This window comes from Populus nigra, chromosome 16, assembly GCF_951802175.1.
Source record: "Populus nigra chromosome 16, ddPopNigr1.1, whole genome shotgun sequence".
Classification (NCBI taxonomy): domain Eukaryota; kingdom Viridiplantae; phylum Streptophyta; class Magnoliopsida; order Malpighiales; family Salicaceae; genus Populus; species Populus nigra.
In genome coordinates this window covers 7,297,211-7,309,573 of record NC_084867.1, presented here as the reverse complement: position 1 = coordinate 7,309,573, position 12,363 = coordinate 7,297,211, and the positions used below count along the sequence as shown (strand labels likewise).

General features: G+C 34.4%; 1 protein-coding gene across 3 annotated transcripts in view; it reads right to left on the bottom strand.

Moving 5' to 3' along the window:
* Positions 1-11,040, bottom strand: part of LOC133675911 (DExH-box ATP-dependent RNA helicase DExH14) — a 36,938-nt gene extending 25,898 nt beyond the window's left edge. The window contains exons 1-20 of one of the 3 annotated variants that reach the window (XM_062097466.1): positions 10,785-11,040; positions 10,627-10,688; positions 10,374-10,533; positions 9,766-10,219; positions 9,610-9,675; positions 7,262-7,366; positions 6,888-7,190; positions 5,535-5,651; positions 4,852-4,911; positions 4,357-4,428; positions 4,123-4,239; positions 3,873-4,034; positions 3,402-3,467; positions 3,160-3,312; positions 2,990-3,073; positions 1,532-1,606; positions 1,317-1,448; positions 1,180-1,245; positions 406-471; positions 193-315 (exon numbers count right to left, since the gene is read on the bottom strand). In XM_062097466.1, coding sequence (XP_061953450.1) covers positions 193-315; positions 406-471; positions 1,180-1,245; positions 1,317-1,448; positions 1,532-1,606; positions 2,990-3,073; positions 3,160-3,312; positions 3,402-3,467; positions 3,873-4,034; positions 4,123-4,239; positions 4,357-4,428; positions 4,852-4,911; positions 5,535-5,651; positions 6,888-7,190; positions 7,262-7,366; positions 9,610-9,675; positions 9,766-10,219; positions 10,374-10,533; positions 10,627-10,688; positions 10,785-10,897 — 2,556 coding nt within the window. In that variant the 5' untranslated portion in view covers positions 10,898-11,040. Of the gene's footprint in view, positions 1-192; positions 316-405; positions 472-1,179; positions 1,246-1,316; positions 1,449-1,531; positions 1,607-2,989; positions 3,074-3,159; positions 3,313-3,401; positions 3,468-3,872; positions 4,035-4,122; positions 4,240-4,356; positions 4,429-4,851; positions 4,912-5,534; positions 5,652-6,887; positions 7,191-7,261; positions 7,367-9,609; positions 9,676-9,765; positions 10,220-10,373; positions 10,534-10,626; positions 10,689-10,784 lie in introns of those variants that run through there. The other 2 variants (XM_062097464.1, XM_062097465.1) reach the window with 2 other exon arrangements.
* Positions 11,041-12,363: the final 1,323 nt, after the last annotated feature.

Sequence of the window (12,363 nt, the reverse complement as noted above, 5' to 3'; positions counted from 1 at the left end):
CCTTGCCATAAGTGAAAGAATCCAAACTTCAAACGAAAAGATGGTCTTCCAGAGTTGACAAGGGAAGATGATACCCAAGTTACCTACTCCATAGTAACCCAACTCCAAATCATATTTAGAAACTGTAGCACACCAATAATGTGAGTCTAATATTATGCTTGGACATCCTGAAGTCAAACTACAAATAACTACCTGACTTTCTATAGGAAGTTGACATGTCAGCAACCTTAGATAGTATGCCAGTTTCTCATGGGACGTGATTATGATGCCTTCACCACTCTTGTCAAACTGAGGTCTCCCAGCCCTTCCAAAGATCTGTATACAATGAAATCATGAGAACTGTAAAAAGACAAGACCCCGATAATAAGCAAGAAAGAAATTAGATCCATTTCCTCCGAGTCTAACCTGCATAACATCAAGCATGCCTATGTCACGCCACCCACCAGCCTTTGGATCATATAACTGGGTCCCCTGGAGAATAACATCAGAATGGTTAATAGAAAGAGGAATGCAAATGAAAACTATATCAGAGATTTATCAATGTAAAAACGCTATCTTATGCATTGTATTCCTGAAACTAGCCAGTATGAAGAACAACTTCAAGCGCATAGCATTGCAATCAATGCATTTTCTGTTATCAAACAATGTCACTTTGATATTTACTTTAATGAGCCACATGTCGAATGAGATGTTGCATTAATATCAATTCAAAGGTTTTAGTTCAATTGGTTGAAATGAAATTTTACTTCCAAGTGTGATTTCTACTTTTTTTTTAAGGAAAGGCTCACTTACTTTCTCTAACTAATAAGATACCAATTGTCTTTTAAGTTACGAATTTCAAATAAGCAGCAGGTATTTGGTATTGTGGTGCAGGGTGTTTTTCAAAAGTGCTTTTCAATTGAAAATATATTAAAATGATATTTTTTAAAAGCATTTTGACACTAACACATAAAAATCATTGAAAAACATCTAAAAAGCATCAATTTGATGCTTTATTAGGTGAAAAGCACTTTGAAAAGCAAAAGCTAATACAATGCCAAACGGGTCGGTGACTTTACATACATTGAGATTGATTTCATTTTGTCTATGGTTGCAGCTATGGAAAACGGTTGCAGAAAGGATTGAATTTAGGCAACAGTAAAACCAATGAACATACATGGCCTGATAATGAGCACAAACCTTAATCACAACAGTGTGAGCAGGTAGATTTACACCCCATGCCAAAGTTGCTGTGCAAACAAGTACCTAGAACAGAAAATGATCTAATTTCAGCAAAGATGTTAGGCAAAATTTCAAAGCGCAAAGCAGAACACTACCTTCAAAAGTCCACCAGAGAAAAGCCGTTCAGTTAGACCTCGGTCAGCTCTTAGCATCCCAGCATGATGAACACCAATCCCACTTCCAAAGAGTTCAACAAGATCTTTGTTTCTGGACTTCATGACTTCTTTCTGAAATGCATAAATTTGATAGCTATTAATGTCATAAACCTCACAAGCACCAAGAAAAAAAAACGAAATACATCAGTTCCCACCTTGAACAAGGCAAATTGTGGATGTTCATCATTTCTAAAGAGCTCTACATCTTCATTATTCCGTGCAAGTTCAACCTGTAAAATATATTGTTAACAACTATGACTGTGCACCAATATTGGTCAAAACATACACATTCTCCATGTATATCTGTGGAGGCATAAGTTTCTGTTTCCATGACTTAATGAGTATTGAGTTTAGACATCGATACACGTTGACACTCCACAAATCAAAGTGTTGCAAGACCTGTTCCTTAATTTCTCAGTCAAAGGATGACTGCATTATTAATGAGAAAGGATGTACATGAAACACTTCAAGATAGCATATCCTCCCAACCAGGCAAGAAGAATATCAAACTGAAATAAAATAGCACTCCAGTCTTGCTTGATGTTAGCTAGGTAACATCCCCAAAATCCTGAACCACAAAGATGCAAGAAACAGTATCCTGTCACAAGAAAATTGTCAAGGAAAAGTGATCCTTACAAAATTATAGCATTTATCTCCATTCAAACACATCATGTAACTGCCAAAATGGGATTGACTGTACAGCCTTGTAATTTTTCATACAGATACCCATGAAACAAACTGGCAACAAATTTAACATCCCACCCAGGATCACCGAGTATCACCTTCAATACCAAATAGCCTACTTACATTTCCCACAAATTTGACAATGAAGAACCAGATGGCTTTGAGAATTTCCACTAAAACAGGATTACAAATATTAAAATGGAGGCCCAAGATTGACATCCTCAACTTATGAAGCCTCCCAACATGCAACAAGTCATTGGTGTTAATCTTACTAATAACCCCAGTCTAGATAAAAGGCTAAACTTTGGAGGCATCGGTGGTTTTCCGAGAAGAATTAGAAATCAGAAATTAAGTAGGATGGGAAGGTTCTTCATAAAATTCAGATGAAATACATTGTCAACTTACATATCTATAATCCAATACAGACAGGATCATGCAAATTTTATCATAATATCATCATTCATTGGTTGTCATAATATTCTGTCTCATCCAAATGCGCAGTTGATAGTTCTGGTGTCTAATTGTAAGTCAGTCAGGATAGCTAACTCGCAAAACACCACCACCCCACCCAGCACCCCCCACCCCACCCAAAAAAAGAAAAGGAAAGGAAAGAAAATAGTGTGTGCATGTAACTGACCGATAAAAAAAATCATAAAAGAAGATTATTCCTCAGTGGACCATCATTCACCAGCAGCAGATGAAAAATAGATATTAAGACACGTGTAAATATCAGGAAAACATTAAAATACTTGTAGATAACTGAGAAAAAAAATAACAAATGAAAATAGAAAACTGCAGAACCAGTAGTGTCAAAGAAGAAAGCCATCTAAACCAATCAATCTGATCTAGCAAGTAAATGTCAACAACATTTACAAGCAATAGCTGTTATTAATAAACGTCACAAGTTAAAAAAAAAAAAAAGAATGTACCAGTTTCTCAGCCGTCTTTGCTGTATCCTTCCTGGAATGAACAAATACCATTGCTTGATGACCTTGCTTTAATGAATCAACAACCTGAAACAAAGAGTAACATTGCTCCAATTAATTTTCAGTGTAAAGATTGATAAACTTCCAAAGAGAGTCCATCTACAAACAAATACCTTTTTATAACATATTTCATTCAGCAAGTCCTTGCGAGCTGCAAAGTTCTGCTCACTAATTCCAATATACTGTTGGGCAAGAGGCACTGGACGATAACTAGAATCAAAGAAGAAGAGACCTGTCTCTGGACTCACTCTGAGAAATTGAGCAACCTAGGAAAATTCACGATTAAAGATTTAAAGATTTGGATAATAGCTCTGAAATATATACAAGAAAGTTTCAACTATATTGTAGAGAAGACCTCCAGGTAATTGGGTAGAGTGGCTGAAAGTCCAACAATGCGTATCATTGTCTGTGTTGACTCAACCTGTCACCCAAAACAGGAAAAGGAGACGGAAAGAAAAGACTGGTCAGTTCTCCACCCACTCGTACAAGGGTTTATAATGATATGAAAGATTTGAAAGAATGTTAGTGGAGTAACATCAATAAGGAATTCTCTAGCACATACATACAAATATGAAAATTACATTCCAGCCATGACTAAAATAGTCTCAACATAAACAAAATCAAGGTACTAATGCATACAATTTGCAATACTGCGGTTAAAATAGGCAAAAGCTATCAAAGGGAAGAAAAAAAGACAGTGTATCATTTTACAGTGAAGCATTGCCAAATTACAAAGAATTTGATAGAAATAATCCCACAGATGAATATGATCACAGGGAAGTACTTTTCAAAATTACAATGCAATGATGGTTCAAGAAAATTTCACCTGTCGCAGAGTCCTGGCAACTAGTGCCTCTATCACAGGGCCTCTATCATCATTCAAAAGATGTACTTCATCAATAATTAAGAGCTTCACCAGCATTGAGAGAGACATATCACTGCTCTTACGAGTGATGACATCCCATTTCTCAGGTGTTGTCACTATCATCTGATTCAGAGAAAGTCAAAGAGAGAAACCATTATAGAATGCATGCAGTTACTGCATTAAAGCACAAAACAATTGAAAGAAATAAAACCTGAGTCTCTTCAAGTTCACTCTTAGACAGTTGCATGTCCCCAGTAAGTTCTCTCACAGTCATGTTCAATGGAGATAAGCGATGGCTAAATGTTGATGTGACCTCTGCAGCTAACGCCTGAAAAGAAAAGGAAGATCCAAGAAGTTAATAACAAAACCAACACCCCCCACCCCCTTCTTTACCCTAAACACACACACAGAAGGGGACAATATATGTCTTACAGGTGGGCTATACCTTCATAGGAGCAACATAAACTATCTTAAATTCATCTTTGTGCAAGTACCCATCCTTGAAGTGCTGTCCAATCTGAAGACATAAATAAATGAAGAAGAAGAAGAAGAGGCCAACTTACTAACCACATAAATTTCAAATATATATATCATCCTGTGCAGTATTTTAGATACACTTTCAATTGTTTAAGAAAGATCAAAAATATCATATGTTGTACACCAAAAAAAAAAGAAACTTGATATCAACAATATCACTATAGGACAAACTTTTAAACAACCAGTAACTTATAGAGGAAAAAAAACCAACCAAAAGAATAGAATCGTCCATGTGAATATGGTATTACTGATCAAAAAAAATAAGGTGATAAATCTAAGAGGCATTAAAAGAAATTGCTCCCACTCATGTGGCACCATACAGCCCCTCTCTAGTAAACCATAAGCAGTCTGCCCAAAGTCTCAAACAAAAACACAAGACAGTATTAGCCCATTGATCAAATACCTCATGTAGAACAGAGATCATAGCTATGTTTGTTTTGCCAGCTCCTGTCGGTGCACAAACCTGCAAATACAAAGAAACTTCAGACATTCTAAAAGCAATCCTTCATGCAATGAATCCAAACATATGGTTGATCGTGCTTTATAACAAGCAGTGAGTAAAAGCCATATATTGCTTTGCCATCAAGAACAACCTATCTCTTCAGCTGGATCTCCCCATTGACATCAAAAACCAATTCTGTCATAAACATCTAAAATCATTCAATTCATAGGTTCTTAGAAACATAGAACTTCAAATTTTAGTTTCAGATTATCATTTATTCTTAAACTATTTGAACCATAACTGAAGCTCCAACTTTACTTTATCTCCCCACTCTTAACCCCCCTCCCCCCTTTTCCATAAAAAATCCCACTACTCATATTAAGCCATTACAGTTTGGCAATCCTCCATCTCTAGTTTATTCACCCAGATAGAAGAATGAAAATGACTATATTTTGAGACTGAAACTAAAAGTAGGAAAACTCTATGTGCTAGGGGTCCACAGACTTGAAATGAAATAAAATAAATGTAGTAATACATGGCTTTACATAACTGGCTGCCATAAAGAAAGGCTTTACAGATCAGTAATACATAATTAACCTAGTTGCTAAAATGATTAAATGTTAACCACAGAACAGATTACTCACAAGTATATTCTCGTTAGTGTAATAGACGGTTTGAAATATCCAGCTCTGTATCCGGTTTAGAGATTTATAGCCATGAAAAGCAGCTTGAGCAAAGTCATCCAACTCCTTTATCTCAATCTAACAAAATATCAAGATGAAAGAAACATTGTGAGGGACAAATCAATATCAATGAGCAGCATACTACTAGAGTAACAGCAACCTTCCTGGAACAAGCAATGCAGAGAAAAAGAGAGATACAGAGAGCAACACAAGCAAATGAGAATTAAGCAGTAAGTGTTCCACAATGAATCACCATACCCACCCTAAAGAGAGACACCATTATCACAAACTGTCCTGTCACTAAACAACTTTATCCTGCAACCCCCAGAGTAACACACTACTTATCATTAATCTTCTACACAAGAAGGTGCACAGATTTCATTTAGCTACCATAAAAAGCTTCCAAGTCCTTGACAACTGCCCTCTCTTGAAGAAGGTCCCAGTTTTCCAACCTGCAAGTGCATAAAGCCTCTTCCAATGCGTCCATATTGTAGTCCTGAGTTCTTATCAAATGCAAACATCCAAAATCCAGAAAACATCTAAAGCATGGCGACAACACTTCTGGAGAGTGTTTCAGTTGTCATGTCATTAGTGATTACTTATATGTGACAAATCACCACCTTCCATCCTCTGGTAAAGTGTAGAAATCTAGGAGTTCAGAACAGTTAAACTTCTAAGAGTTCGAAAAGTGATGCCTGGTTTCTTCAAACAGTCTATCCTTGGGAAAAACAAGTGTATATTCTTCAAATCGAAGCAAGCACTGTTGTTGCAAATCAATGATTAATACTTAGTATCACTTTTGCAAGAAAATTGGGAAAATGAAATGCAAACAATTTCTCTTGGCAGCTTGAAGCTCATACATTTTCCTCAGTATCAATACAGTTTGAGAATGGAAGGGGTATTCATAAATTGGTTCTTACAGCTATCAAATGGACCTAAATTAAGAGGCCAACATGAAGCTTGCCAGAAAAAGAAATGGAATGATTCCTCTCATCATCAATACAAAAAACAAATGCTCTAAATGACAAAGTATCGTTCAGATATTGTAACAATCATCTCAACATTTGTTTCTAGACATAATAATAAGCAAAGAGAATTACTTCAACTATCTTATTTTGCCAGACAATGATAATCAACTGTATTTCTTTCTATTGTTATCTTTTTTCTTTCCTCTCTTTTGTGAAAAACACCTGTAGTTCCAATATCACCAACAGGACATACAGTTATCACTATCAAGGAAAACAGAAGCAAGAATGCACAGAATATCTTCACAATATATCATGAAAGAGATTAATCTACACCACAAGAAATTACCAGCTTTTCTCCAGGTTTCATTTCTGTGGTTGGTGTTGGGGGGATAATGACTTCCTCATACCCCTTGTAATGTTTCCTGACAGTACCTTGCGGAAGAGCAGTCACCAACAATGAATGGGGTCCTGGTCCAGACCCAATAAGATTGTCAAATGGGTTTTTCCTCTCACTTGCTTGAAGTAAAGATGAAAAACTTGCAACTGCCACATCACTCTCAACCCCATGTTCTGTTCCACGTCTATTTCGCTTTTCTTCCTTGCGCCGGAGTTTATCAATTTGCTTCGCAGATTCTGTTTGGATGGTAACCTAAAAAAAGAAGTTGATATGTCACTACTTGCAGAAAAATTAATGACATAATTATATAACTCTTTTTGTACCTGAGTACCATAACTAGGCATGCGTGATTGAGTGTTTGAGGCCGTTTTATCTGATTTAAGTAGAGACAATCCACGATGGATAGCATCAACAAGTTCCTTGCGATGCTGGGGAAAAAGTAATAGAAACTTTCAAATATAGCCCCAGAGAAATAAGTGATAGGTTTGTTTGAAATTGAACCATCAAATAATCAAAAGAAAGAGACAGATAGGGAAATAATAATTTAAGAAACATAACATATGCATTATTTCCAATCAAGTTGTTCCAGCAATTTAGTGTGCATCTCTCACTGACAAACATACTAGAAACCCAGAAGAGTGATACCATACAAAATTACAGGTCGTGATAGATTAAAGATGAACCCAATAGGGAGTCACAATTCAGTAGAAGGCATTGCATTGATTTCAGATGAAATTAATCTATAATGACCTTCTGTATAAACTTAGAACAGCAATGTTCTAACTTCTCAAGGAAGCATCATACATCATATATCAGCAAAGAGAAACAAACAAGTCCACTGACCAGCGCTTCGGGTCGAACCAAGTTTTTTTGAAATGTTTAAAAAAAATCAAGATTGCAGGAAATTTTTAAGCTACATCATTAAACCCGCAACCTGGATGACCAATAACAATTTGGTATGGATTTTTAAAAAAAATATATTCAAGAGGACAAAATAACTCTGTAAAAAGCAAATCGAAACCAATTAATCAAACAGAAACCAAAACAAAACATATCATGAAGACAAATACAAAATAAACCAAATGTGTAAAAAACTTTCAGTGTAGCATCTTTTTTTTCAAAAACAATTGAGCCTCCAACATATTTGATTGACCCAAGCTTTGTAGCCTAACCTACCAAGCCCGCGATTCGGGTCTTGAAATCCATTGGGTTTGATAATTTATTTATTTATTAAGTTGATTTTTTTAACCTAAATATAGGATAAAAAAAAACAAAGCTAAAGGATGAAACTGGAAAAAAAACAAATTAAAAGAAAAAAATTACAAGATGACTTCTTTTAGGAAAAAAAAAAAAGTACATGGTGACATTAAAGCGACCTGAGTCAATTTAGGTTAACCTACAACACCCGTGACGGGGACCGTGACAATCATGTAAAAAACAATTTTAAACAATTAATCCTATAGGAAAAAAAAAAATCAAACACATCACGAAGACAAATTTGAAATAAGCTAAATGCTTGAAAAAAAAATTCAATATGGCATATTATTTTTAAGAAAATATTGAAATGATAGATCAACTCGGACATTATGGCTTAACTAGTCAAACATGCAACTTAAGTGATGGACTTAATCGGGTTTAATTTTTTTTTACCTAAATATACAATAAAAAATATATAAAACAAAAAAGTCAAAAAAAGACCCTAGGCCTACCCCACGTGTCTAGGCCTAGTTTTATTTTTTTTTTATCTTTATAAAGGGTGAACTACAGGTTATTTGCCCCTTTTTTAAAATAAAAAAATAATCAGACGACATGTTGCTTATCTACATGGATTCTAACCACCACTACAATGGTTGGAAAATCATGGCAGAATATTTTGTGCCCTACAAACCCTTTTTCAACCCATTTTAATTAAAAAAACACCTTATAAACACCCTTATAATATCTAGAAGCCAATTTATCAACGTAAGAAACCCGAAAAACCATCCAAAAACACAAAATCAAACCGTGTAAAATATTTCTTCCTTTCGATCTTCTTTTTTTTTTTTGCAATATTAAGGTTCTAATCAACCATTATTAAACTCCTCTCATTAAATGGAACTCATTGAGACCAAAATCAACTATTTTGGTGGTCAAAATTTGTATCAACGATGATTTTCTCTCTCTACACCGAATTCGGATAACTTTCCCTCTCCTCTCATAAACTAGAGACTAACAATGAGGAAAAAAAGTTTTTTTATGACAATTGAATTTCCAATAACTAAAGGGACCGATAATTTATTAACTAAAAAGTATGGCGACCAAATTGATCTTTTGATATGAAATTCAAAGTTGCCATCTATTTTCCCTGTTTTGTTTACTTTGATCTTCTATCTTTCAATTTCACCCTTTCTTAAAAAATAAAAAACAATTAGGTTTCAATTGGGCTCAAAAGGATGCAATGAAGGGAAAAAAGTTTGAGAACCAAAATAAAAATTCAGAGAAAGAGAATTGTTCTAATCTAAAGTGAAATGTGAGACCGTGCAGTCAATCATGAACATGAACATGAACATCAACATGAACAGTATAATGACAACACATTTTAGTTTATTTTTTAATTTTAATTTTTAATTGTAATTTGTAATTTCATGATTTACTGGATAATAATGCGAAACTAGAGCAATAGTTAGCATACCAGTATGAGGTCTTGTACAATTTCGAAAGCACTATCCCCGACAAGATCCAATAAATCACCGGCTATCTAAAAGGGGGAAAGAAGTAAATAAGAATTAGGTTGCCATGCTAAAACCGACATCCATAGCTTACGAACATAATAACTATAAACTAGTACCTCCTCACCGGGCTTGTCTGAATCAAGTACACGGCATATAGCCATTGGAAGATCATCTTGGGAAAGCTGTGAAGTACTTTCTCCAACTATCTGGTCACATGCATCTCTTAACCAACTTAAATCGAAATTTCCACCATCAGTAGTAGAATGATTTTGTCCCGGGTCACCATGATCATACCATCCATCATGAAACATGGAAAGAGGAGCAGCACTTTCCTCACCCAACAGTTCACCATCCTCCAAACTAGTATCCACCAGAAACCTAGCTGGCGCTTGGAAAGCAAGGTCAGCACCAAACTCTAGATCATCCCCATTCCCATTGCCATGACTTTCTACAATAAGTGCAGCTCCAGAGTTTCTTGGTTGCAAACCATAAAGCCTCTGTGATAGAGCGGCAACTTTCTGCAACCTAGCATCTGAAACTGCATGACCAATAAGTTTCTGCAATTTCGACCTGCATTTGAACGAGTAACAACAATTGCTGAATTCCGGTCACCATCTCATTAGGAAGCATAAACAAAATCCGATGCACTCAACTCATGCACACCACAGACTCAAAAAAACAAAACAAAAGTGTTTCTATTGGTATTGGAGAATCAAGTTATTACTTCTTTTGGGTAAAGCTGCTGTCGGCACTCTCCTCTTCCCCAAATATGCGGTACACATTCAATGCCACCTCGCGGAACTCCTCTGATTGCACCTCTCCATCTATCAGCTCCACAACTCCTCCAATAAATTGCCTGTACGCTTGTCGCACTTCGGTTGAGGCTGCTCCACAAATTCCCAATCAACTTTAAAAATCATCTTATTATATCAAATGTTACAAGAAATTCCTATAAATATTTATATGACAAACACTACCTTCTTCCCATCCATCAATAATCTTCCTCGCGAGTTCTGATTCATGAAGCGAGTTTGCAGTACTAATCAAGCCAAAGAAAAAAAGAAAAAAAGAAAAATCAACATAAATTTAAAACAATATTAATTCAATTTAGGGGGAAAAAAGTACTGGCATATACTTGTTAGGCTTCTTGAGGTAGTTTTGAAGGAGGACTTTTCTCTGGAGATAGGCTTGGTCGATATCGAAGGGGCTTCTGAGAGAGCTTGTCAGCCGAGGAAGTTGAATCAACATTTTTTTCTTTTTCTTTTTTTATTAATTTTCAGGGATGTTTGATATCAGATTCAGAGAAATCCAATCCAATTTAGTTCTCTAGTTTAAAAATCACTGATTGGGGAACTCTGATTGTAAACCCTACTGAACTGCAGCAGCAACACAGAAGAATATATGTATATAGCATGAAGTAGAAGCCTTTGGATCATTTTTAGAGCAATCTCAACTGTTCAATATAAATTCCCTTGTAACTAATATTCTTAAATGTAGTTTAGTTATTTTTTTATTTTATCTCATTTCCTTTAAAAATTACAATTTATATTTTAAATTAATTTAATTTTAAATTTAGATTAAAAAACATTATTATATGTAATATAACACTAGAGGATTGTTTTTCACTTGGTAAAGTTAAAATTTTCTTGAATGTAAAAAATTTATTTATATATTGCTAATATTTTTTTTCTAACAAAAAAAAATTATATAAAAATTTACTCAATATAACTCGGTTGACTTTATAAGTTCAAAAACAACATATACTACTCGTAAAAACAATATTTGACTAAACAACATTTCAAGATGATATCTTTTCTTAACATTAAAATAATAATATATTGGATTGACATGAGTCAACTCGGATTAACATGTCAAATTCGTAACTCGGGTTATGAGATTATAATAACCCTAAAAAAAGCAAATCACAATAAATTATGAAGTCTAATTTTCAATCAACTCAATGTTATATGATGAAATTGAAAAAAAAATTCAATTAAAAAATAACTTGAGTTAACATGTCAAGCTTACAACCCAAGTCATACGATTGAGATAACCCCATAAAAATCAAATCGAAACAAATTACTTTATTTCAATCCCTAAGCATTTCAATATTAAATGATGAGATTAAGAAAGAAATCAATTTAAAAAAGAACATAAAAAAACAATATGAGTCAATTCATCAAATGATTACACGGGTCATCAAACCGAGACAACCTTATAGAATAAAATTAAAAAAATGATATGATTTAACTCAAGTTAACATGTCAAATCCATAACTTTGATCTTGAGACTAAAATAACCTCATAGAAAGAAAGTCAAAACAAATTATAAAACTCAATTCAATCATCATTGTCAGATCTAATGTTGAACGATAAAATTTGTAAAAACCTTAATTAAAAATTTGAAATAAAAAATAAGTCAAGTCAACCTGAGTCAACCGTTAAGCACTATTTATGGGTCATTAAACTAGGATAACTTAATGAAAAACAAATTGAAACAAAATCATAAAGTCTAATTCTCAATCAAACACAATATTAATTGATGAAATTTAAAAAAAAAACAATTAAAAAAGAGAGAGAAATGAGTCAATTGGGTTAACCCGCAATCCGAGTCATGAGACGGGGATAGCCTAATAAAAAGCAAATCCAATATTGAAGGACTTATGACCCGGGTCATGAGACCGATATAACTTCTTAGAAAAAAAAAACAACCTA